Source organism: Psittacula echo (genome assembly GCF_963264785.1).
Source record: "Psittacula echo genome assembly, chromosome: 3".
NCBI classification, from domain to species: domain Eukaryota; kingdom Metazoa; phylum Chordata; class Aves; order Psittaciformes; family Psittacidae; genus Psittacula; species Psittacula echo.
In genome coordinates this window covers 12,140,627-12,164,063 of record NC_137736.1, presented here as the reverse complement: position 1 = coordinate 12,164,063, position 23,437 = coordinate 12,140,627, and the positions used below count along the sequence as shown (strand labels likewise).

The following is a 23,437-nucleotide window of genomic DNA, read 5'->3' as shown; positions in this document are numbered from 1 at the left end:
CAGTCTCCCAGCTACACTTTCACGTGCCTCTTTTTCTTTCCTCCCACTTGATGCAGAGATCTCATTAGCAGATAGGACATTTATCAAAAACATAGCAAGTCAAATGACAGGAATTGGAAAGGAGACAAGCCATTGTCTGGGGGCTGCAGAAAGAAGGGAGAACTAAATGGATACAGCAAAAAGGTCAGTAGTGGTTTTACACAAAGTTGTCAGATGCAAACTTTGCAAGGGCACACCTTACAAAGGGCATGCGTAAGTGTGGATAAAAAAAACCCCTAAAAAGCTTCCCTGTTCCCAGTATACAGTCCTTATTTTAACAGTGCCCAAGCTAAAGTTCTGTAGTGCAATCAACTCTTCAAAGTGGCAGCTCTCTGCGGCCACCCTAAAACAAACGGACAGATCAACACTAACTTTAGTTTTCTCCCTCTCACGAGACACGCACATGCATGGACAACTCCCCCCATCCTGCAAATACACAAATACATATACTATATAAAAGGTTTTTTTTCATGGCCCTTCTAGGGCAATGGTGGGAAAACCAGGAATTTTAATGACAGGCATATAAGCTCTTAAGTACCTCAAAATGAAAACACATAAGAAAAACAAAATAAAGCTCACTAATAACAAAGGCAAGCAGGTTACCAAATCCCAATCAGCGCATACCTCCCCTAGCCTATCTATCTATCTCTTGAACAAAATAAATACAACATCTGCCACGGCTTGCCACTCATTAAGATATCACTTGGGAAAACACAACAAAGACTTTGGGGTACTCATTGGTTTGGAGATTAATTTCAGTTTGGACAGCCACAAGAACCTCCATCTAACCCTTATAACTACTAGAAAGGAGTGTGGGCAACCACTAAAACAGCGTAAGAGGCCACAACAGGGAAGGAGAAGCAAGAAAGGGAAATGTAAAGGAAAAGGAACACATTAGGGCAATACTACTGCTGCTATACTAACGTCATTGTAATTGCTCAGTATATAGAGGAATATTGCATGCTGCTTCACTTAGGCTCGGGCACATGCTTCCTCATGCCTTCTGCTTCTTCTCTCACTCCCATTCCCTTGTTGAAGATGGCAGCCCACCACAGAATGTGAACGAAAGCAAATTCCAGCAACTAAACCAAATGATAATAGAGAAGCAGGTTCTTTCCCTTGCAAATACAGATGAGCTGTGCCCTTGCCTCCAGCACACAGATATGCCGCTTCATCCTAGTGCAAAAAAGCATTTTACATGCACAGAAATAAGGAAAGATCCCAAGAGAAAGAATCTAAGCACGGGTGCAGGGATGCTGAATATCTGCCTCAAAATCAGAAAAATACCAGGACTTTCTCTGTTTATTACCACTAAATCTACTATGAAAAATAAAGAGAGCACAATGCAATCACTAGCCATGGCAAGGGGCCAGCACCTAAACCCAGTCTGGGCACTGAGCTACAGTGGTGTGTCCATGCCAGAGCATACACAAGTCACAAAACAGATAATGCTTGCTAGCTCTTCTGTAAAGCCTATAAAGACCATTTTAGCCAGTATAACCAGGTAACCATCAGCACTGAATTTTCTTGCTGTGTATACTTTGAGGGTGTCCTACCTGTTTGCTGAACTGATAAGTTCACACTAGACTATGTGGGTTCCCATCCAGTCTCCTGCATACCCAATGCAGTAGCACTTTAAAAAAGAAATCCACAGAAAGGCTTGATGTACAATATGAATTTGGGGTTCTATAATCAGATATTACAAAGAAACATCTTTATTTCACCCACAGAAATAAGTGATCACCATTACAAAAAAGTATGGCCAGAGCGCTTCTGGGTAAACCAGTTGGAAACCTAGAATTGAGTAACTCCAAATATCCAAATACAGGAATGCTTTTACATTGTTCAACACAGCAAAGGTGTAAATTAGAGAAAAGTGATTGCTGTGCGTCATATATCTACAGTGGCTCACTATATAAGATAAATACACCATCACCAATCAAACCCAAAGAGGCTACATACTTGTGGAACGGAGGACTCAAGCCTTGACTCTGGACAAAAGAAGTCCCATGCCTTGTTGAAAGGGAAGCAGCTGTCTTGCCCTGTACAGTTCGTTTGAATTAAGCCTCCCAGCAAGTAGAGACTATTTAATCATGGATCCCTTAACACAGGCATAATATGCCCAGTGGAGTGAAATCAAATCTCGAGTAAGTTTTATGAAGCATAGAAACTTCAGGCAGGAACATGCTAAATTATGGGAAATGTCCTGTAGCGTCTCCAAGGGGGTATATGAAACTAGCTTTTAGGACTGCAGCTTCCTACAGGACTAGGTATGTTTTTTCTGTCAATGAACACACACTGAAGTCAACAAAAGAGCATGTGGGTCCTGCCTGAAGAGTTTGGCCTGCTGAGTATTACTCCAATCTGTTTTCAGGATTAAGTATAGGCCTCACTGATGCTGGCAAGAAAGGTCATGCAGTATGCCCTCCCTGAACTGAGCAGCCTATTTATTTATCTTCTGTTTGACAACAAAAGCTCATTATGGGTGGAGTTTATGGGAAACCACCAATTTTCTACTTCATTTCATGGTAAGAATTTCTTTGACTGAACTTTGGAGCAAGGATCTAGGGGACTGAATGTTCAGTACATATGAAACTGAGAATGAATTCCAGATTTAAAAGGATCCCTATGAGTTTCACAGCAGTCCAAGCTACATCCTGGCATTAGGACAAAGGAAACAGGGCACCCGAAAGACAATATAACTTGCTGAAGAACTTGTGAACAAGTAGTTCCGACTCGAATAAATGAGTGATGCCTCTTCCACCAATAAATAGGAACTATAATGTTTTTTAAAAATATTCATACATTTAACAAAAGAGCAGCAGCAGATACTGGAGATTCAGTCTTTAAGTGGCATGGGCGAAGAGCAAGTCCCTTGTATGGAGTTCAAGCATTCCTCTCTCCTGGGAGGCCCCCCAAGTCTTTGGTGCAAGCACCCCCAAGGTGGGGGACTCTCCTCATTCAACCTTGCAGCAAAAAGCTTTAAAATCCCTTTCTGTCCGTGCACAGTAGCATAGAGCAACATTCTCTAAGTACAAAGTTCTCCCTCTCGTGGTGACAGTGTTACCTACTTCAACTGTTGTGTTCCTCAAAAGCTGTGTCATACAGAAAAGAAGTGCAAATAGGAGCTGAACGTAAATGCTGTTGACCACAGAAAAGTGAGACCACAGCTTGCATTAGCCATGGAGGTCCACTTGGTCAACAAGGAGATTGAAAACAAAAGCAATAATGAAAACCATATACTAGAATAAAGCTAATATTTGGCCAGAGCCTTCCCTTGATGTTTGTATCAGTCAAGGAAAGCCTTCAATGGAAGAATCTATAAACTGTAAAGCCAGTATCACCTTCTGTTTTGTCTCTCCTTAGAAAAGCAGAAAATATGCACATATGAAACAAGTTTCTTAGAACATCACAATTCTCAAGATTAGTATTTCTTCAGAGAACGAAAAAGGATACATGTTCAAAAAAAAGCAAGATTTCTGGATTCAAAAATGACTGACTGTGTTTTATGTAAAAGATATGTTAAAATAGTGTTCACCAGCTGATTATTTTGTTAGTTTCACTTTCCCTTAGGCAATCGTATCTGTACACACCGCATTCTAAAAGTACAATCTCTAGTGTGGATAATCTACCTGTTTGGTACCATCCTGTTTGTAAAACCACTTCTTAGCCTAAAAATATAAACTGTAAACTGTATAACATGCAAAATGAACTGAGGTGTTTAAAAAAGCATTAGGAAAAATAAAAGGCAACAAAGAAGTTAAATCAAGAAACACATTAAACTAGTAATTATCCTAAATGAATTACTGAACCTTACAAAGGATTAGCAGGGAAACCTGGAATGGGTATGCAGCCATTTAAATGATCAGGTATTCTCAGTGAAATGAGAACACTCTCTGTGAAGATATGTATGATTCAGCATTCAGTCAAAGAAAAAGGCAAAGACCATGGTCAGAAAATGTGGACCACTGAATCAGCACTCTATTGCAGTAGCTAACTGGAATTAATCTGCGAAATGGCACCAGTTTGGCTTAATGGGACAAAGTCCATCTTTTATGTAATAGGGCAATCTAGTTTTGTTACCTGCATAATGAATACTGAGAGGATAGTTTCATCTTTCCCTTACAAATGGGTATACACAGAATAAAGAAAAGCCAGACTTAGAAACCACTGCTGGAAGACCATAACTTTTAAACTGCAAGTAGAAAGAAAAAGGATTTGGTAGTGGCCTCCACGTAAGTGCAAATGGCAGATGACAGGAGTCTGTAAGGAAAGCCAGCACTTGATTATTCCTATGCTTGAAGTTCTAATTTTATTATCCCAAGATGCAGCACAAGTAACTCTTTCCCTCTCTTCCCAGTCCAAAATAACTTTTATGTAAGTTTACTGACTTGCAGTGACAGGGATTTCCTCATTCTCAGTGAAAGCACAGTTTGTAACTGATGTGACCAATCTCTCATTTCCTCCAGTCTTCACAGTTAGGAGAAATGAGACATGAGTACCTCCTCCACAACCCTTATCCACTTGATTTTGCACATTTTCATTCAGGATTGATATGTTATCAACCAAAGCAATGAATGTCAGCTGAGATGTATCTGAATTAGAAAAGCAAACAAATTTCCATGCTCCTGCAAGTTTGCACTCCTATGAAGTTTGGATCTAGCCTTGCTGCCCGGGCCAGCTATTGCAAGATGACAATACAGAAGGGACTTGGGTGTCCATTTGCTTCCCCTGAGCTATTTGGATCTAGATGTTGACACCACTCTAGCGACATTTTTTTTCAGCAGCTCTGTGGTGACAATTAAAATCTAGTGGGATTGACTCAAAATTCAGAACCAACAGCAATGAGGCGTGAAGACGGTAAAGGCAACACTCACCTTGGAAAACTTCTGAACTGAAACTCGAAAGAGGTTGTTTTCACTTTAAAAAGTGGGGATCAAGTGGATAAGTTAAGATGCAATTGGAATATATTAATAGTGGTGGATGGAGGTATTTTTAATCCAATTCCTGGAAAAATCACTGGCCGCATTTAGCATAACTGCACAGAGAATAATACTTGTTCTACCCCATGTTCGCGTGGGGAATAATTTTAGGAAACCTTCAAGCTTTAAAGAAACAGAACTTGGAAAGAGTGAAAGACCACTTGTGGCATCTTCTTCCAAGGCTAGGAATGGAAGAGGTAAGTCTGACATACGCTTTTACAAATGAAATAACAGGGTATCTTAGAAGAGATTTAATAGATAACCCTAATTGCCTTGATTAATTGTTCTGATATGAAAGGGTAGCAGGAAACAATCTCTAACTTTCTGTAGAGCCTAATACTGTTTTAACTTCTCTTAAAAAAATTTACTTTCTTACATCTTGCTACACAGAGATTTAAAAAAGCTGAAAAAAACCCCAACTTGTAAAGACAATAAAGAAGCCAATAATATGAAAAAGCACACTAGAGCTGTAATAATTACTGTTAAATGATTCAAATAGCTGCAGCAGTTGATTGGGTTGTGAATGATACATGTGAAAAAATTATTTTTCTATGATCATAGGCAGATGCAAAAGTTAAATGATTATACTATGTATATATATTGATATAGAATTGCTATATATATTGTGTACTGTATGTTCTAGCTTTCAGAAATACTGTATTGTAGTGTACTGTACTTAACTAAGCAGATCTAAATAGCAACTTGTCATTTTCCACAAAGTCACTAGTACTGTTAACGAAAACCAAAAAGTCTATTTTCTCCAGTAAAAGAAATACATACCATTACAGTCACAGACATTTTGACTATAGAGAGACAATGTACATTGAAGCAAAGAAAAACCCCAAACCAAAATAAAAATCTCACCCCAAAATCAACCAGCCAAAACTGTTGCGTTCATCATCATATTCAAAAGGGGAAGGTATATGCCACCAGTCTAAGAAGAGGAGTAACATTTACTCAACTTTGTATGAATGAAAGAAAAAAATCCCCCTCGAATCTCCAATTATTCTTTATGGGACAAGGAGAACCCCCCCAATTGGGCAAAAGAGTCAGAAGAATAAAATGCTACTTTTAGGGCCAACGCAATACCAAAATAGGCAGCTGTAGCAAAACGTACTTACTCATCCCATTAATTAAATGGGCACAAAGTGAGTTCTAGAAACCCTGCAGTTCTCATGGATTCCATACTGAATACTCTCACTGATGAGTTTCTCCTCCTCCTGACAATCCATTAGTTTTTCAGACACACTAACCATGTTCCTGAAAAGATTTTGGCGAAGACCAAGGGAGAGAAAGTTAAATGCTAATTATTAGTGACTTCACATTTGGAATGCATTACTCAGATTACTTGTAAAGATATTAATAGTCAACATATTTCAGAGTATGTGAGGTGGGGAAAGAGCTGTTTGTGCTTTGGATACTAGAGATTCCAGATCTAGAGTATTTTAGAGCTTATCCATACACTGCATTGCTAACTGTTTAAAGACTTGATAATTTTTTGCAGTTCTTTTTAAGGAGCAGTTAGAGAAGTGAGATTATTTTGTTTAGATTTTATCCCTTTGTCAGGTGAACATGTTGAAGTTCAATGAAGTACATGACTGACCTCATTCCAGAGCTGGAATGGATGCCCATCTCTGCTAGTGAAGCCTGCTGAGTTGGACTGTTCCATTTATTTTGTAGCTGAAAGACCACACAAGGCTCTGAGAGGCATGATTCAGCCTTGACTTCAGAATGGGTACTCAAAAAAATATACTGGACCAAATCTGGGTGTCACATTTTGAATGAGAGCAGACATCCTATTTGGGCAAACATCAAGTTAAGAGCATTTGACTGACAGAATGTGTTTTATGAATATATGTGTGCATATATACTGCATGAGTAGTATAGTTATTTTTCATTAGATTCATATAGATTCATGCCAATGCTCCATGGTTAATGTTGTAATAGTTACTTCATCTAAAGACTTTCCTGAGCCATGAATGTCCACACAATTAGCAACCTGTCAAAAGTAAAAGTAAAAAAGTAAAAAGTAAAAAGTCAAAAAGTAAAGTCAAAAAGAGATAGCTAGCTACCTACCTACACATGCACACATACACATGCATACTCATACATACATTTGCATTCACACACACACAGAGGCCATGTAATTTGGTCTTATTCAAAGATACCATAAGTACCAACAGACTATGTGACAAATGAAAGTAAAGGACTTAATGGGAAAAGCGAGAGGAAGAAAGTTGCGGTGTATTTCAAGGAAGCTGGGTGAAGGTAATCCCACTTCCTGAATGTGATGGTCCTCTCTAGTCAAACAGTATATATTCAACACGGGGGGTGAACTTTCAGGAGACTTTATAAGGTTCAACAAAGAACATGGTAATATCCAGGTGGCAAAAAGAAAAGGAGCAAAGTGAAACAGAAAAGGTGCCTAATTAAATATATAGATCTCAGAGATACCTGTCTGTTTTGTAAGAACAGGACACTGTAGAATCGGACACTTGAGCACAACAATAAGCATCTAATCAAGCTCTGCTCTATTCTCAAGTGTCATAGGACTGCGAACTTGGCAACAAATCAGCAATAAGTCAACTATATGAAGTATGCACACTGTAGAAGTCTGCAGTTCTGCCTGAAAAACACCTAAAGCAAGAAATGCTTTGCTACACTGGTACCAGATTTTTCCAGCAGGGAAAGTCCCAGTAGGGACATTATGAAAGCATATGGGTTACAGTAATACCTAAGCCTAACCTGACACAGAGCACTTACGAGGGATCCTTGGGGCACAGCTGCATGACTGTGCATGAAATTTTGCAGCACAAAAAGGCCTCAAGTGCTAATAAAGTTTGCATGAGGTATAGAAACAAGAATGTCCCTATGGGCTGAACTGGATAGAAGGAAGTTCTTACACATGGTGGGATATTGATGGGTCTTTTCTTTGTATAATGACTTTGCTGCAGCAAAAGGATACTGTTAGGATACCTCTTTCTTAAAATAAATCACAGCCAAGCCAATCAAAGCACCTACATTTATCTCCAGTGACATGCATACAATCCCAAAAGTGCCAATACAGGTTGCACTGATAAAAATTAAGAACAGAATTTGTCACTGGATTTCTACCTTATGAATTCCACTGGTATTGGTGGAATTCATAAGAGGAGGAGGCTGGAGTCAGTAGTCAAATCACACAGCCTTACCCCCATATTACTTGGTTTAGGAAGAGGATTAACCCTCCAGTATTTTACAGAGAGCTGATGCCAACCAACCCAATCAAAAGGAGATCGCTTTGGAAAAGGACCAAAACTGGAGCTGTGACTGAAAAAACAGCTGAGAAGCACCATCCAATATGAAGAGCCCACTATGCCTCACTAATACTTCTTTACCTGTTTTCTACCCTTAAACAGGGAAGTATAACACATTTTGTACGAAGGGAATGTTTTAGATGAAACTCTGCTGTAGATACAAAACACAAGTACACTCCATACTGCTCAGACATATTTGTTTTAATGCAGCAATTGTATATGAGGCTGTAGTGTATTCAAGGCTGTAGTGTATTTGCTTCCCAAAGAAGCATCTTACTGATCTTTGCTTTTTGAAAAATAGTTGAGGACAAACGTTTAAATTAGGGTTTTAAAATACAGTTAACAGAATGTCTGGAAGACCTTCTTGGTGTGCTTACCTCAGTGTTAACACTCCTTTTCCTAGGGGAAACATGAATAGTTTTCCTTGGGCCTATGTAGTTGTGAACAAAAATCTCAGTTCACTGACTGCAGGGAAAAGAAGTCAGTTAGTGAAGTAGACTTAGTTCTGGTGGTGGAAACTGTGATTATGTATAACATCAAGAGTCATATTAATGTAGCAGAGTTCTGCATATCTTCAGTTGGCCTCTTATTATTTCAAAAGCTTTTAATGAAGCACTCTTGGGGAAACTGGCATTTAAACCCCACAACTAATGCTTCTCCTTATGCGACTTTGATAGAAATAAGTTGAGAATATTTGACTCCTTGCATTTTAGCATAAACCTAGAAGCTCTTGATTAAAGTTATCAGTTGCAACATGAATACTGATTTAAAGCACATTATGGGTCCAATTTACTTTTTCACTTTATTCACTCAACTCTGCTTCTCCTACACTTGGACTCCTTCATAATGCCTGGGGATCAAGTGCTACCTCAGAGGCTAAAATGCAAAAAAGAAGGCAGCACCATTGCTAAATATATAATGACAAAATATCTATTAATATTTAACTTTGTATTTATCTCACTAAACCACGGATTTTAAACCAAGATTATCTAAGTGTCCTATTAATTATAAACATTAATTCAGAATGGATATTTGTCCCGATACTGGCAGACATACACACGGAAACATCTATTTCATTGTAAATTTTGTATTTGTATAACTACTGCTTTCATCTTAGTTACTCCTGCTCTATAGCAGAAGGGGATCAGAAATAGAAACATTGAATGCGTAACATTTTGTCTGTTCCTAGAGGCACTAATCTAGTTGATTAGTTATCAGCACTGGGAATAATTAAATGGATTTACACTATTAGCTAACACATCTTGTTTCTCATTTACATATTTTCTTAGAAATACTAAACAAAGATTCCTCCTTGTGCTTCACAAAAATAGGTCTAAGAGAGTAAAGCATTCTTATTTTTCAGACAGGTTGTCTCTCTGTCAGTGTCTCCCTTGTGGATCAAATCTCTCTGTTCTACGCCAAAGAAAGCACAACCTACCTTTTTGTTTTGTCTGAGTTAGTTTGAAGAATATCTAAAATTCATTCCAAATTTCCCAGGTTAGTCATCTGTCAAAATACGTGGAATCCTTTGCTCCTGCTGAAATGAACTGGATCACTGAGTAATTTTAAATGAAGTTAGCTGAGAGCTTGTTACTTCTAGCAGGTCAAATAAAAAGATTAGCAGATGCAAGAACATTGATTTGGCATGGCCAAAACAAGCCCCTATGAATGTAGCATTAAGCCACCTGCACATTTGGCTCTTACTGGACATGCTGCAGAAACTTGGTGCTTCCAGTATCTACCTCTCTGCGTGGCCTTCCTACCTGATTTTGATTTCTGTCAGCAGGACACTCAAGTGCTGGAAAAGGTTTTCATTGCATTTACAAACTCAAGACTTCACATTTAATGTAGTATCTGTTGTTCCTCTCATGAGCCTTTCTTCAGCAGAGTTGTAATGACTTAGGAGACAGATCCTACTAAGTGACAAGCCCCCTGGGAGCAGACGAGGCTCAGACCCTGTCAGAGCCGATCTCTCATTACATTACACCTCCTCCACAAATTTTCACAGCCAGCATAAAAACAAATCAGGGAATGTGAAAAGAAGCTATTTGCTTTAGGCTGATCAGATGCTGCTTCAACTAGGCCACCTGCTGATTCATTTCTATCAGGTTTATTTCAATAGCTCAGAGGAGCTGGATGCTGAATTGAAACAGCTGGATTACCAAGGTCCAGTTTTCCTTGACAGAACAACCACTAGGTGCTAATTTGGTATTATATTTCTTTTTGAGTAGCAAGTAATCTTCAGCAGTGACAGCTGGAGGATTTCCTTCGTGTAAGGCTGTCAGAAGAGTCACAGATCCACAGTCTTAGGCATACTGAAGGTCTGTTTGTGTTCCAAATAGTTTGGGTGCTTCTGATTTTGGATTGGACTCAACACTCCTGCAAATAATATGTTTTGTACCCTCTCCCTATGGGATTTGTTTTCATTACTAAGAAAGAGAGGCAGGACTTGCTAGCAAAATACTTGGTAAAGGCAAGAGATCATAGATGCGTTCCTCCACCATGTGAATGATCCAGCATTAATCCAGTAGCTCACAATCGACTGAAATCAGTCAGTTTGGGGTCGGAAAGAAGGGAGGGGGCGGATGACATCTGGGTTATTACACAACTCTCCTTTGGATGAAAAAGAAATTAAAAGAAGAAAAATAGGTACCATTTGGCCTCTTGGATTTTAGAGCAAAGGGAAATCTCATTCTCTTAGAAAGCCAATTAAATGCCACTCTTCCCATTCCACTTACTGTGGATATGAGCTGCTTTTGAAAATAACTAACAGCATGGGTCAGAAGTGGGCCTACTGGGAGCATGACAGTTGCTGAGGAAGTGCCCCCAAAGCAGCTCCTGTAAAATATCTATACTTATTTCCCTTATGAGAGGCTATTAATAGGGGTTTTGTGAAAGGAGAGACAGATTGAAATATCAAATTACAATTTCTAGTCTGGTTTACTCTACTGGCATGTTCCCATTGTTTATGAGTTGTACTTGCAAGTCCTCTGTAAGAGGTCACTGTAGGAGAACCTCACTAATGCACACACCCCAGACATGCACACGCACACACTCGCTAGCTGTTCTCTCCTTACTGACCAGCAGACATTGATGTTGTGGTCCTGCATTCCTTGTGGATTCAGGTTTCCCAAAGAGAGGCAGACTTTAGCAGGATGGGCAAGAGAAGTTAAATTTTGGTTCTCTGATTTATGATTTCACATAATTCAAGAACAAGGGTGTTTCGATGAACAGCAACAAAATTAACCTGAAAAGGAATCATTTCAACAACGTTGTAATTAACCTGAGGAACTCACTTCCAGAGGATAGCACTGAGGCCACCTAGGAATTAATAAGCTAGATCTTTAAAGGATAATGAGACTCATCTGCCACAATATATATGGGATGAAAAGTTAAGGCCATAAATTATTATGTCTTTAGGTTATAAGCAGATACATAGCTAATAAGGAATTATAATAAATCTCTCTTAGGATTATTACTTTGTAATTATCCAGCATGGGTCCTTCATCTTCATCCAAACCATCTATAACTGGCCACGTCATAGACGGAATACTGGGCAAGGTGAACCACAGGGTAGATCTGCTCTGGACAATCCTACATTTTCAATTGACTTCATCAGCCTCAGCAGCAGTAAGAGAAGGCACTCACCTCTCATCTACTCTAAGGCTTACCTTATTGCACTTTGGCCTTGCAGAGAGGTCTTGATTTGTATGCTTGAATTAACATTCTATCCTTCTCCATTGCAGAAGCAATATAAAGAGAGCTTAGGGAAAGTGAGAATCAGGTTCAAGGAATGCAGGATGTTGCATGCTCTGTCAGAAGGATGTGTGCTACAGTCTGCTTTTTCTCATCTGTATCATTTTATCAGGTGTTTTGAAGGAAGCCTTTCAAGCATGGATGTGTTAAAACACTGACACACCAGTCTGTAGATCATTGTGACTGCTAGTGTAGCACAGGTATTCTTTCTGCTAAGGAATACTGTATCAATACATGAAGCTTGAAGATACCTGTAACATTCAGATACTGTAGTTTCAAAGTAGTAAATAAATATTTAAACATTTATAGATGGGAGGAAGCATTATTAAAAAGAATTTCACATTTCAAAAGATAAAGGGTCTATGTTTGAGCTCCTAAGTTCACAGAAGGGCATTTAAATAAGTGATCTGATAAGCACTTTCAGATACATTCGCAGTCATTTTGCAAGCTGCTCCACGTTTCACAAAATCGAGCCACTAATTTTTGAGCCTGGAAGTTCAACAAAATCAGTTTACATTTCAGGCTGCCATTTGTGAAGACCTTGGCCTAAATTCTTCGAGAAGTCATTTAGAATTCAATCTAATATGCCTTTGCTTTAATTTAATAAGTTTATTTTTTTTAATTGGCCCCCTTCATTCATTTATTCACAACTGATCCTTAATTCACTTCAAATTTGTTAGGCCCCATGATAAATTTGCATTTCAAAAAAGATGCTTCTTTGATTTAGGGAAGGTTGGAAATTGAGAAATTAAAATTTAGACAGTTTTTTTCTCTCTAAACACCACAGTGTTTGGATTTTGTTGGATGTAAACCCTGATTCTTATTTCCTGTGTATTGGCATATCTCTTCTGGTATCAGAACCATATTCCAGAATATGCTACATCTTGACTATAGTTCACCAGATTCAACAATGGTGAATTAAACAGCTTTTTCCCAGACCTCAGATGACAAATGAGCAGCTACAGATACTTAAGCTGGGTAAAATTCTTCATTAATTCCTTATACGGGAGAACACCAAACTCTTCAGTCATAAAGATCTCAGGAAAAAACTCATTTCCCCAGAGAAAGACCTTCAATCCTTTAGTACAGGTTGACCTTCCCCATTTTCTTCTACACCCTTGTCTCTAGAACCTTTATTTTCTGTACAGATTTAGTGTGTCTTTACATCTCAGATGTCAGCTCTCCATCTATGTGTCTTTGGCTTTGTCTTTTCACCTCTTCATTTACATCCCAGCATTGTTTTTACCAAACAGGGTTATGAAACAACATTTGTTAACTAACTTGTGCTCCTTCTCCAGCCCCCTTGAACTACCCAAACAAACTGGTAACAAAAACCAGATGTTATCATATAAGAGACTTATTTATTTGCTCTGGCACTCACCTCAAAGTCTCCTTATGCTGCCTACTGCAGCTGAGAATCAGGGCTTCCTCATTAAAGATCTGCTGAAAAATACATTGCAGAGTACAGAAATATTCTAACACTAAACCACCTGTCAGGGGTTTTTTCTCCCCAAGATAAATCAGTAATGGAACAGGCGCAGAACATAGCATGAGGTTATCTGTGTTGAATCACAGACATCCGATACAGAAGCCGCAGGTGTAAAGAACACACAAAGTTGTGTGTGGAAATCTATCAAGTCAAGAGTTAGAAAGTTGTCCAGCATAAAAGAATGTCTCACGTGAAATGCTCAGTGTTCACAAGCAAAAGTTTTGTAAACTTAAGAAAGCTTAATTTAAATATAGACACAAGTAAGAGCTAAACTAGCAATTCTTTTTTTTCTTTTTGCATATTTTTGTTAGGTGCTTCTTCTCTGCCTAAAATATAAAGTCCAGAGTGCAGCTGGTGCAAGTCCTAGCTAGATTTCAAGCAAGACAAAGATGACAGTGTCAGACACTGATCCAACTGAACTAAGGACCCACGTACTTTGGGAGTTGGCTTTGGGGGGAAAATTCTTACACAGATACACAGAAGACGACCAGGGAGAACACCAGCCCAAACACAATAAAACAAAATACAAACCACGAACATATATATGCAGATCAGGAATCAATCTTTCACACTGATCCTACATTCCTTGCATAGCTTTGCATATGCAGAGAATGTGGGATGTGGCCCTTCAGTTACATGTTTTTGCAAATGAAGAAGGGAAGATTATTTGCAATGGTAACATTTGAAGTTATTTTGGCATCAGCACAAATTACCAGGGGCAGGATCAGATTCCCACACAAATATGGAAGCTCTCTAGCGAGCAAGGCAGGGATGAGAAAACAATACAGCAGATTAATTCTTGTCCAGTGACCAAAAAGAAGGGAATTCCTCGTTATTACACACCTTCAAAACCTTCATTACTTTTTCAAAGAAGAAGAAAGAAAAGACAACAGATTCTACCATCCCTAAAACCATAGGAACATTGCTAGAAAAATCTCTTTCTCAAAAGGAACTGCCCTTCAGCAGAAATAAATTCTGAGATGGAACCAAAGGAAGAAACAACAGAACCTTGGTAAGAGCCAAAAAGAGAACCAGGTAATTCAAAAACAAAGTAGCAGTTCAAATGACACTGCAGGATGCACAAACTCTAGTAGATAATCTCACAGATGACTTCACAGAGCCCCTCATCGACCCAGGTAATTCTTGATTCCATTAGAAAAGAGAGAGAGAGAACAATACTAGAAAAAAAAATTAAAATTAAGAAACAACCTTCCTCTTTTTTTTAAAATAAAAATCAAGATCATCTCCCCTCCCCCCTTCTATCTGGAAGCAGGTTAGCTAACCTTAACAGTCTCAATTTAAAATAAAATATATATTTATATATAGATTCATATATATAATAAAAGAGAAGATATTAGTGGCAGTGTACGCAAAACAAAAAAAAAAAGAAAACAAAGAAAAATTACTTTTAACAATCTCACTTTTTTTTGCTTTTTTTTTTACACAAATACTGTTGTAAATATATTAAAAAAATCAGCATTCTATCTGGTAAACGTCACTTTTGCCCCTCTATAAAATTTTGAATTAAAAAAGTCCCAAGAACTCTTTTTTTTTTTCATTATTATTCCCCTCCCCACCCACCCTCTATTCCTCTTTCTTCCACAAGAATAAATCCTGATGCAACTTTTGTTTTTTTTTTTTTTTTGCAAAGATTGTGGGAACTAACCCTTCTCTTGTACCTAGATCCATAGGTTGCAACCTCTGATATCTTTGATTTTCCTCTGTGTTTCTCTTTGCCTTCTGTGAAAGTCCCTCTTGATTGTGCTGAGGCCCTGGGCTCAGCGAAGACACTGAATAAATTACATAAAAGCCACCGTTGCTCGTTGTCTGAATCTTCTTGGTTTCTGCTATAAGGTGGTGGTGGTGGTACGGGAAAAGCAGCGGGGAGGGTGCGCCAGACAGCATGGGATGGAGCAGAATCGCGGGGAGGAACCTCTGATTCTTTTTCCTCACCCTGCAGGGACTCGACACTATCCAAGCCACGCTGCCTTGCACTCCCCTCAGCCCTTTCGTGTGTTTGTGGATGCGTGTGTGTGAGAAAGCAGACACGTGGTGGAAACCAGCAGGGCCTTGTTTCCTCTGGTTGCTGCTCAACCAGAAGCAAAATATTCCACAGTTCTAACTGGATACTGTGAAGTCCAAAAGCGGTCAGCATTGTGAATTATGTCCATTGAAACACTGCGAGCGGTGTACTTATAGCGACAGTAGGCCTTGTAGATTTGTAATATATTTGTTTTGTTTCTTCTTTTTTTTTTTTGTAGTGCTCTTCACAAGTGAGAAAAAAGAATTTTTTTTTTTTTATTTTTCTGTCTGTTTTTTGATTTTTTTGTGGGTTTTTTTGTTTGTTTGTTTGTTTTTTTGTAGTAAAGAAGGGTTGTATTTAGAGGCCAGTAGCTAGAGATCCAACCAGTGGAGCTCATGAAGCACTACCTGGCCTTAAGGCCACCATCCAAGGGAGGTTGGGAAAATTCTTACTCTCCCAGCCTCCGGAAATGTAATGTACCAGCAGGCAAAAAACAGTTCTTCATGTAGTACAAAAACAACAAATCGAAACGAACCCCAAAAAAAAAAAAAAGGAGGAAAATAAAGGTAAAAATGAAACAAAAATAATTTCTTAAATTCTAGTGCCATAGCTTTTTGTTGTTGTTTCTACTTTTTTTTTTTGTTCATAACAAAGAGAGAGAGAGAGATTCTACTTATCCGTCTGACACATGCATCCTCATGTGGTCGTTGAAATGCTCGATTTGGTCAAACTTAGCTGGACAGACAGAGCAGACGTACGTGGTCCCCTCCGTGCAGGCCACCACCCCGGCAGGGACAGCCCTTGCGCCGGTGCCGGTGGCTCCAGGTGTGCCATTGGTGGCACTGTGCAGAGCCACATGCCTCTCCAGCAGGGTCTTGTGGGAGAACTTCTTCTTGCAGATGTAGCACTCGTAGGACTTCTCCCCACGGTGGAGGCGCATGTGCACATTAAGGGAGCTCTTCTGGGTGAAGCGCTTGTTGCAGATACTGCACTGGTACGCCCTCACACCAGTGTGCGTCACCATGTGTTTGATTAGGTAATCCTTTAAAGAGAAGGAGCGCCAACAGATGCTGCATTGGTGGGGTTTCTCACCTGCTCATTACCAACAAGAGAGAGAAACAAAAAAAAACAGACAAAGGGAGACAATAAAATTAAACCAGCTTGGTACAACTCTTCGCAATAAGCTAACGGCAAGTCTCACAGGGGTATTTGGAGAGGTGCTCTGAATAAGGAAGAGTAAGTGTTAATAAGTGTGTTCTGATGCACAACATTTTTTTTGCAATCAGAGGTTTCAAAATGCTTTACAAAGCATGGTAAGGTATTTCCAATCCACATACAGTTAAAAGGAGCTCAGGTGATTTCTTCAAGTTCACATAGTAGACACTGACAAAGACAAGACCACAGTTAAAATGTCCTGGCGTCTACTCCCAGCTTCAGTGGCACAGCCTCTCCTGCCTATGATCTTGCGTTGCTCCTCCTCATGCACATTTCTAGGAAAGTCTTAGTCATAGAATCATAGCAGGGTTTGGGTTGGAAAGGACCTTAAGATCATCCAGTTCCAAACCCCATGCCATTGGCAGCGACACCTCACCCTAGACCATGTTGCCCAAGGCTCTGTCCAACCTGGCCTTCAGTGTCTCCATCTCCCTACCTGCACGAAATAAAAACATGGACAAAGCTAGTGATTACTGAACTGTAACACAACCGTTTTTGTCGAATTGCTTTACATTTCTCAGGAGAGAAATGCTAGACATTGCCAAAGGAATTCAGTGTGTTACGAGAGGTTCATTTTTGTTTCCCCTTTTTCTGGTCAACTCTCATAGCTGACGCATGCATAAGAGTAACTGAAAAGGCAACCTCAGTACATAGAATTGCCTAGGCCAGCCAGTACCATGCAAAGGGCAACTTAATAGACAAACTTCCAGGGTAACAGACACGAAACTTACATGATTTGACTGCCAATGAAATAAAACACCTTGTCAGATAAATCAGAGATATAAAATACTTATATTATCTACCACCTGTGTGCCCAGGGCTGTTGTAAAACTGATTCTGGCAACTTCTGTAAGTGAACTCTGATCACATCCAGACAAACCAGTGGCTACAAGGATGAACCGAAAAAAATCCTTAGCTGAGCTGATGCAATTGGTTTGTCCAGACTACTCTTAACTCCTCCTTATGCTGAGAGCACTGCTTCTGCCTCATGGTTCATGGTATTAGGCAACATTTTGATATGCTGCTGTACTGATAATGTAGACAATACCCAACACCCTGAGTGCCCCACCAAAACCTGCTTTTTAGTTTGATTTCTGATTCACTTGTGGTATATTTCAGGTGTGGCAATTCATGATCCCCAAAGCTGTCAGGGAAAGAGATGGTACCACAGCTCTGCAACAATCAAAATGAGCCTGTTTCACTGACTGAAAAATGATTTTAATTTGGTCATTCTGCGATTTTCCCTCTAGCAGATCCTTTCTTTATTTTTGCCCCCAGACATCCTGCTTCCTCCTTTTTTACAATCTGACACTGTTTTAAATCCTGAAGAGTTATCTTCAAGGACTGTTACACGCCTGTGGTAATGTACCATTTACTCTTTATATAGTGAGATTACAATACATTACTTATATTCAATTTTAAGAGGAGATCATTAATATGTATTGGATGATAAAGACCTACTTTTTTATCTCCCCTGAGTCTCTGTTTCTTTTGATTTCACAGTTTGCACATATGATGGTGACATCTGTGAATGAAATCCACATGCTGCTCTTCCTTGTACCAGTGATGAGTTTGTCCCTACTTGGTGAAAGACACTTGGTCAAAACACATTAAGTCTTTACTTTCCTGCTGGCTTTGCTGAACATAGTAGTGTGTTGAGTGTAGACAGGCCAATATGCTTGATGCATGTTATATGGAAAATGATCATGTGTCAGTTATAATAACATCTGATTAACTTACAGGAGACTGATTATATTTACAATGCTTATTTTTGCCTGAGGCAATATATTTCCCAGAGTTTACAATAAGTTGGTCTCCTCTGCTCCAGACCCTGTTAAGACTATGCTATAAAAACACCCCAATTTTGCCTGCACATGTTTCTAAGATACACTGGGTTCCGGCTTTCTAATCTTAGCCTCCAAACCTTTCTGGGATTTCTTCTCTCCTAAGAATCTCAAAACTTTTTAGGTTTTCTTTTTCTTCTTTTTGTATGCAAATACATGTGCTTCCCAAGTGAGCACTGTAGGTTATTTATTCCCATGATTCTTCATGTTGAAGTCAGCAAAAACTGCTCAGTGAATTAAATGTGCATATCCCTCCTTTTGGTTCTTTATTTCCTATTTGGCTGGCTTTAGACAGCAATGTGGGACAGTTATTGGATATTAACCACAGCATGATATGTAAGAGAAGGCAATGATGGCTTATATGGTACACAGGCACTGCATGCATTCTAGCACTAGTACTCCCACAGCACTGCATGTCTTGCAGAACAACACTGTGAGATATGTTAAAGCCATTCTGCAGGCCACGTGGAAAAATATCCATTTCTAGTATGTTTGTGTCTGTGTAAAAGAAAGGGAGGTAGGTTTCCATTGCATGGCAACCTACATCAGAATGTAGGTTTGGGAAGCATAAAGACATATAGAGATGAGGAGGACTTTAGGTTGTTGAATTCTGGTTTACGATTAGGCTTTGCCATGTCTTCTCGTATGAGACCTCCAAACAGCAAGACTAATTCAAACATTTGCATCTCCCATATCTTTCCCTTTTCCCATGGGATCATCTTCAGAGCCACTTTGCCAGGCTTCTTTTAAGAGGACTGAGGAAAGTCACCCTGACAGTGGGGACAGCTGCCTCCTCTCAGTTTTCATGATGAACCCGTTCAGCACTAGCCAAGGTAGCAGACATCCTTTCTCTGAGGGCGTACATAATAAAGGTCATTTTACAAAGAGTTTTCTGAAGCCCTGCTCTCTGTTGGTTATGGTGCAATTATTCTCCCAGCTACTCCAGAAGCCAGTCTATTCCTAAATGAACTTCGCAATCATTTGTTTACCTGAATCTCTCCTTGCCACTACAATTCATTATTTTGGGAATTCTCAGACCCACACAAATAAGGTATCATTTAATGATTAGAGGTGCCTATCAATTTCCTTGGTTGACTTTATGTGCAGCAGCTAGGACTATTTATGCCAGGTCTTCCAATATTACTTTTATCTGACTCCAAATATCAAATGCAGTGCACAGTTGGGGTGGGTGAAATAAAGCACCAAATCTTAGTGAAGTGTTTTGTGAAGAAGCCTTTCTAGCTTTTACAACAAGCGTGCAGGCAGATATATTTGACTGCGTTCAGAAGAGGTATTTTTTTTCTGAATAACACAACACTATCTAGTATTTTAGCTACTCATCCACAACAGAAAAATAGAGAACATAAATAGACACAATGGGTAATCTTGGGATTCAGCATTCTTGATCCTTGCAGTCATAAATTTTGTACCAGTGCTGAGAGGCTGACCTTTCTGCATATATGTATATGTACAAGTCTGCCTTAGATGCCTAGGGGAATTTTTCATTTAAGTGGTAATTACAGGTGAATAGAAGTTAAAAGTTTACATATGCATATGGAAGTGAAATCTACTGGATACAATGGGGACTCATGACTTACATTCCTCCCATACCTTGGGCAATTTCTTCAGGCTCTACTTCATGTATCACAAACCCAGCATTTATTTTAGGATCTGACGTTAACAAAACCACCGCTTGGTGAGAGAAATATTTACTCTTTCTCTAAACTAGAATTTCTCTCCAACATCAGAATAAGCTGAGGGCTAAAGCAAGCAAAATTTAGTCCTGAACCCAGAATAGCTTCTCCATGTAAGATAGATCTATCTCACTGTTTTGAAGTCTCGTAACTTGACAAAACTAGAAAAGGCAGTTTTGGCTTCATAGTAAACATGGCTACCCACATCATCTCAAAAGACCATATACCAAAGCAGTTGCATTTTTAAACAAAAAGGGTCCTGATGTTGTGTTCTACATTTATTATTTAAAATTCTTCTTACATTTTTAAATGTTTCAGTATGCACAGCTAGTGAAGCATCTGACTTACCACAGGGGATTACAGCAGCCAGCTTCAGTGAAGTACAGAGGAACTTCCTGAAAAAACTCCTAATTTACTTTCTTATAGGAACATAGAAGATACAGAAAATATCTGGCAGTGTGTCTAACACTCAGGCCTGGAACTACTGCTGCCATTCCATGAGGAATGAACTTGCCCTGAACTCATGCCAATGACCATCACTTGAACTCCTGTAACTAAAACTTACAGGGGGGTGCCCGTTTTTAGCAGATACAGTTTTTCTTGAATGACTTGTAATTACCTTTTCCTCATGCCATTTCTACTTAATGCTGCCTGGTCAGCTTACAAGGGACAACAAATCTCTACCATTTCCTCGGATGGGTGCAGGACACATTTCACTCCAAGTAAAATGAGCTTGTTTCTGTACCATGCACAGTTAGGCCCCATAAGGGACCTATATGTTTCTGCAGGGGCTCAACTTCAATGCAACAAGCTGGGAAAGTGTTCAGTGATACCAGCTCCCTCCTGTTTGTGCAGGGGCTGTTGGGAAACAGAAACTAAGCCCATGTTTGTCAAGGACTTTCTCTGGCTTCATGTATAAGCCAAAGGGACGTACTCTTACCTGTGTGTACAAACATGTGCTTGACGTAGTTCTGTTTGGCGGTGAAAGTCTTGTTACAGAGAGTGCACTCGTAAGGCTTTTTTTCGCCTTGCCCACCTGCTGTGCTGTGGCCCGCAGATGGGGCCAAGGGCTGTGGGGCTGGCAGCTGGGCAGTAAAGGTTGACAGGCCAGGCTGGGACACTGTTACGAACTGTGCCTGTTGGCCAGCTAAAGGCTGGGGCAGGCTGAAGAGAAAAGGCTTAGGTCCACTGCCAGCAGACTGTGTGGTGAAAAGGGCAGGCAGGTAGGTGTTGCCAGCTGTGCCAATGACCTGAGTGTTGCTGGTCAGAGTCAGTGGCATCCTCAGATTGCTGGTGAGGGTTTCTGTCTGGCGTAAGTAGATCTGTGTGGTTGGCAATGGCTGGGCAACAGTTGTGTTGACAGAAGGCTGCAAAGCCCCCTTTTCGGTGCTGTTATTGACTGTGAGCACTTTGTTGTCCATTTCAACGTCATTGCTTCTCTCTGGCGAGGAAGAGTTGGCATCTACATGCTGCTGCTGCTGCTGCGGCTGAGTGCCATCAGCAGGGACGTCATTTTGATCTGCTTGAGAAGGTTCTTGCTGCCCATCCCGGCCTAGACCAGCCATAAACTGCTGCTCCATGGAATCAGGCTCAGTGCCAATGGAGGAACTGACTCCCGAGTCAAAGCTCTCCCCTTTGGGCTCACTCTCAGTGCCTTCTGCTTGGTCAGTGTCCTCAGTGCATTCCTCAGACTCATTGCGCTCAAGGATCTGCACCCTCTGTTGGCCATAGTAGTCATAGTCATCCTCCATCTCCTGCTTAATATGGATGTTGCCCATCAGGGTTTGAATTCGGACAGGCCGTGGTTGCTTGCGGCAGTGTGTGGTCTCCGGAGTGGTGGAGAGGTACCGCTCCATCTGTTGCGATCGTTCATGGATCCGGGTTATCCAGCTGGGGTCTTCCATGTGATGGTCCCTGGGGAGCCCCAGGGCTGTTTCATGGTGGCTGACCACAGCTCCACTGTAAAAGGAGCGCTCCCCACTCCCATTTTGCATGGAACAGGCATAAAGGGCTGAATAGATCCTGTCCACACTGTGCTGTGAATGGCTCTGCAGGTAGCCAGACTCTGTGTCGGTGCTCTGCCCCGAGGTGCCTGATTCGGGTGTTCCCCTCGGTGTCTCCTGGCCAGAATCTTGAATGACCGGGTAAACCTCTCCCACATTTTGCGAGACAATCCTTGTGCACTCATCAATCACAGTCTTGATCTGCAGGATGCTGGCAGCTGTGAGGATTTGGAGGGCCTCTGACTGTGAGACCCGCAGCACCCCGCTGTACATGAAGTCAATGAGCTTTTGCACAGACTGGACTGACACCACTGAGGGGATTTCGATGTCGCTGTAGCCCAGAAGCAGCTTATCCTGGAAGAAGGGGCTGCCAGCCGCCAGCACACAACGGTGGGCGCGTAGCATGCTCCCGTGGATGCGGACCGTCACGTCACAGAAGTGGCCACGGTTGCGTTGCTCGTTGAGGGTCTCGAGCACAGAATTGCTGAAGTTGTGAAGGTTGATGCTATGAATGCGCTCTGTCATCCCCTTGCAACTGATGTTACCTGGAGCAAAGCAGTTGACAAAAAACAAAAACAAAACAGACTGAGTCTTGTCCTCTGCAGAGCCACCGTCAGGGCACTGGAGAAGGTGACTGCCCACCGGGTACACAAAACAGATTATACTGTAAAAATCACATACAAAAGCACTGATAAGAAGACAGCATCTTTGTAAGGCTGGAAGTAAGCTCTGCTACACATCTGCAGAAGCTCAAGTCCTAAATTAATAGGAAAAAGTTTTAAAGCCAGTTTATCTGGTTTTAAAAAGCCTAGAGACAGCCTGAGCTCACAGATTAAAAGCGGATTTTAGGTTGTTCAGATGTGGACCCATGCCAGAAAAGATCAGATTCTTACTTTAATGACCCTTTAGATCAAGCTGTTAATGCAGAGTGTGTATGAAAATGTGATTTCTATCTAGATTGGTATTTCAAGGAATTTGGAGCCTGTGTTTTATAGTACAGTTACTTGTATCTAAAAAACTGGCAGTCACTTTGTAAAATCCAAATCTGGTTAAAGATTTAGGCTGCAAATGTTCCTAAAATCCCACGCACAGTTTT

At 40.4% G+C, this 23,437-nt stretch overlaps 1 protein-coding gene across 1 annotated transcript; it reads right to left on the bottom strand.

Moving 5' to 3' along the window:
- Nucleotides 1-14,339: 14,339 nt before the first annotated feature.
- On the bottom strand, nt 14,340-22,866 carry ZBTB20 (zinc finger and BTB domain containing 20; the record flags this gene model as incomplete). Its single annotated transcript, XM_080614220.1, has 2 exons — nt 14,340-16,677; nt 21,279-22,866. The coding sequence occupies 2 exons, from the start codon at nt 22,864-22,866 to the stop codon at nt 16,259-16,261; spliced, it is 2,007 nt and encodes a 668-aa protein (XP_080470346.1). The 3' UTR covers nt 14,340-16,258.
- Nucleotides 22,867-23,437: the final 571 nt, after the last annotated feature.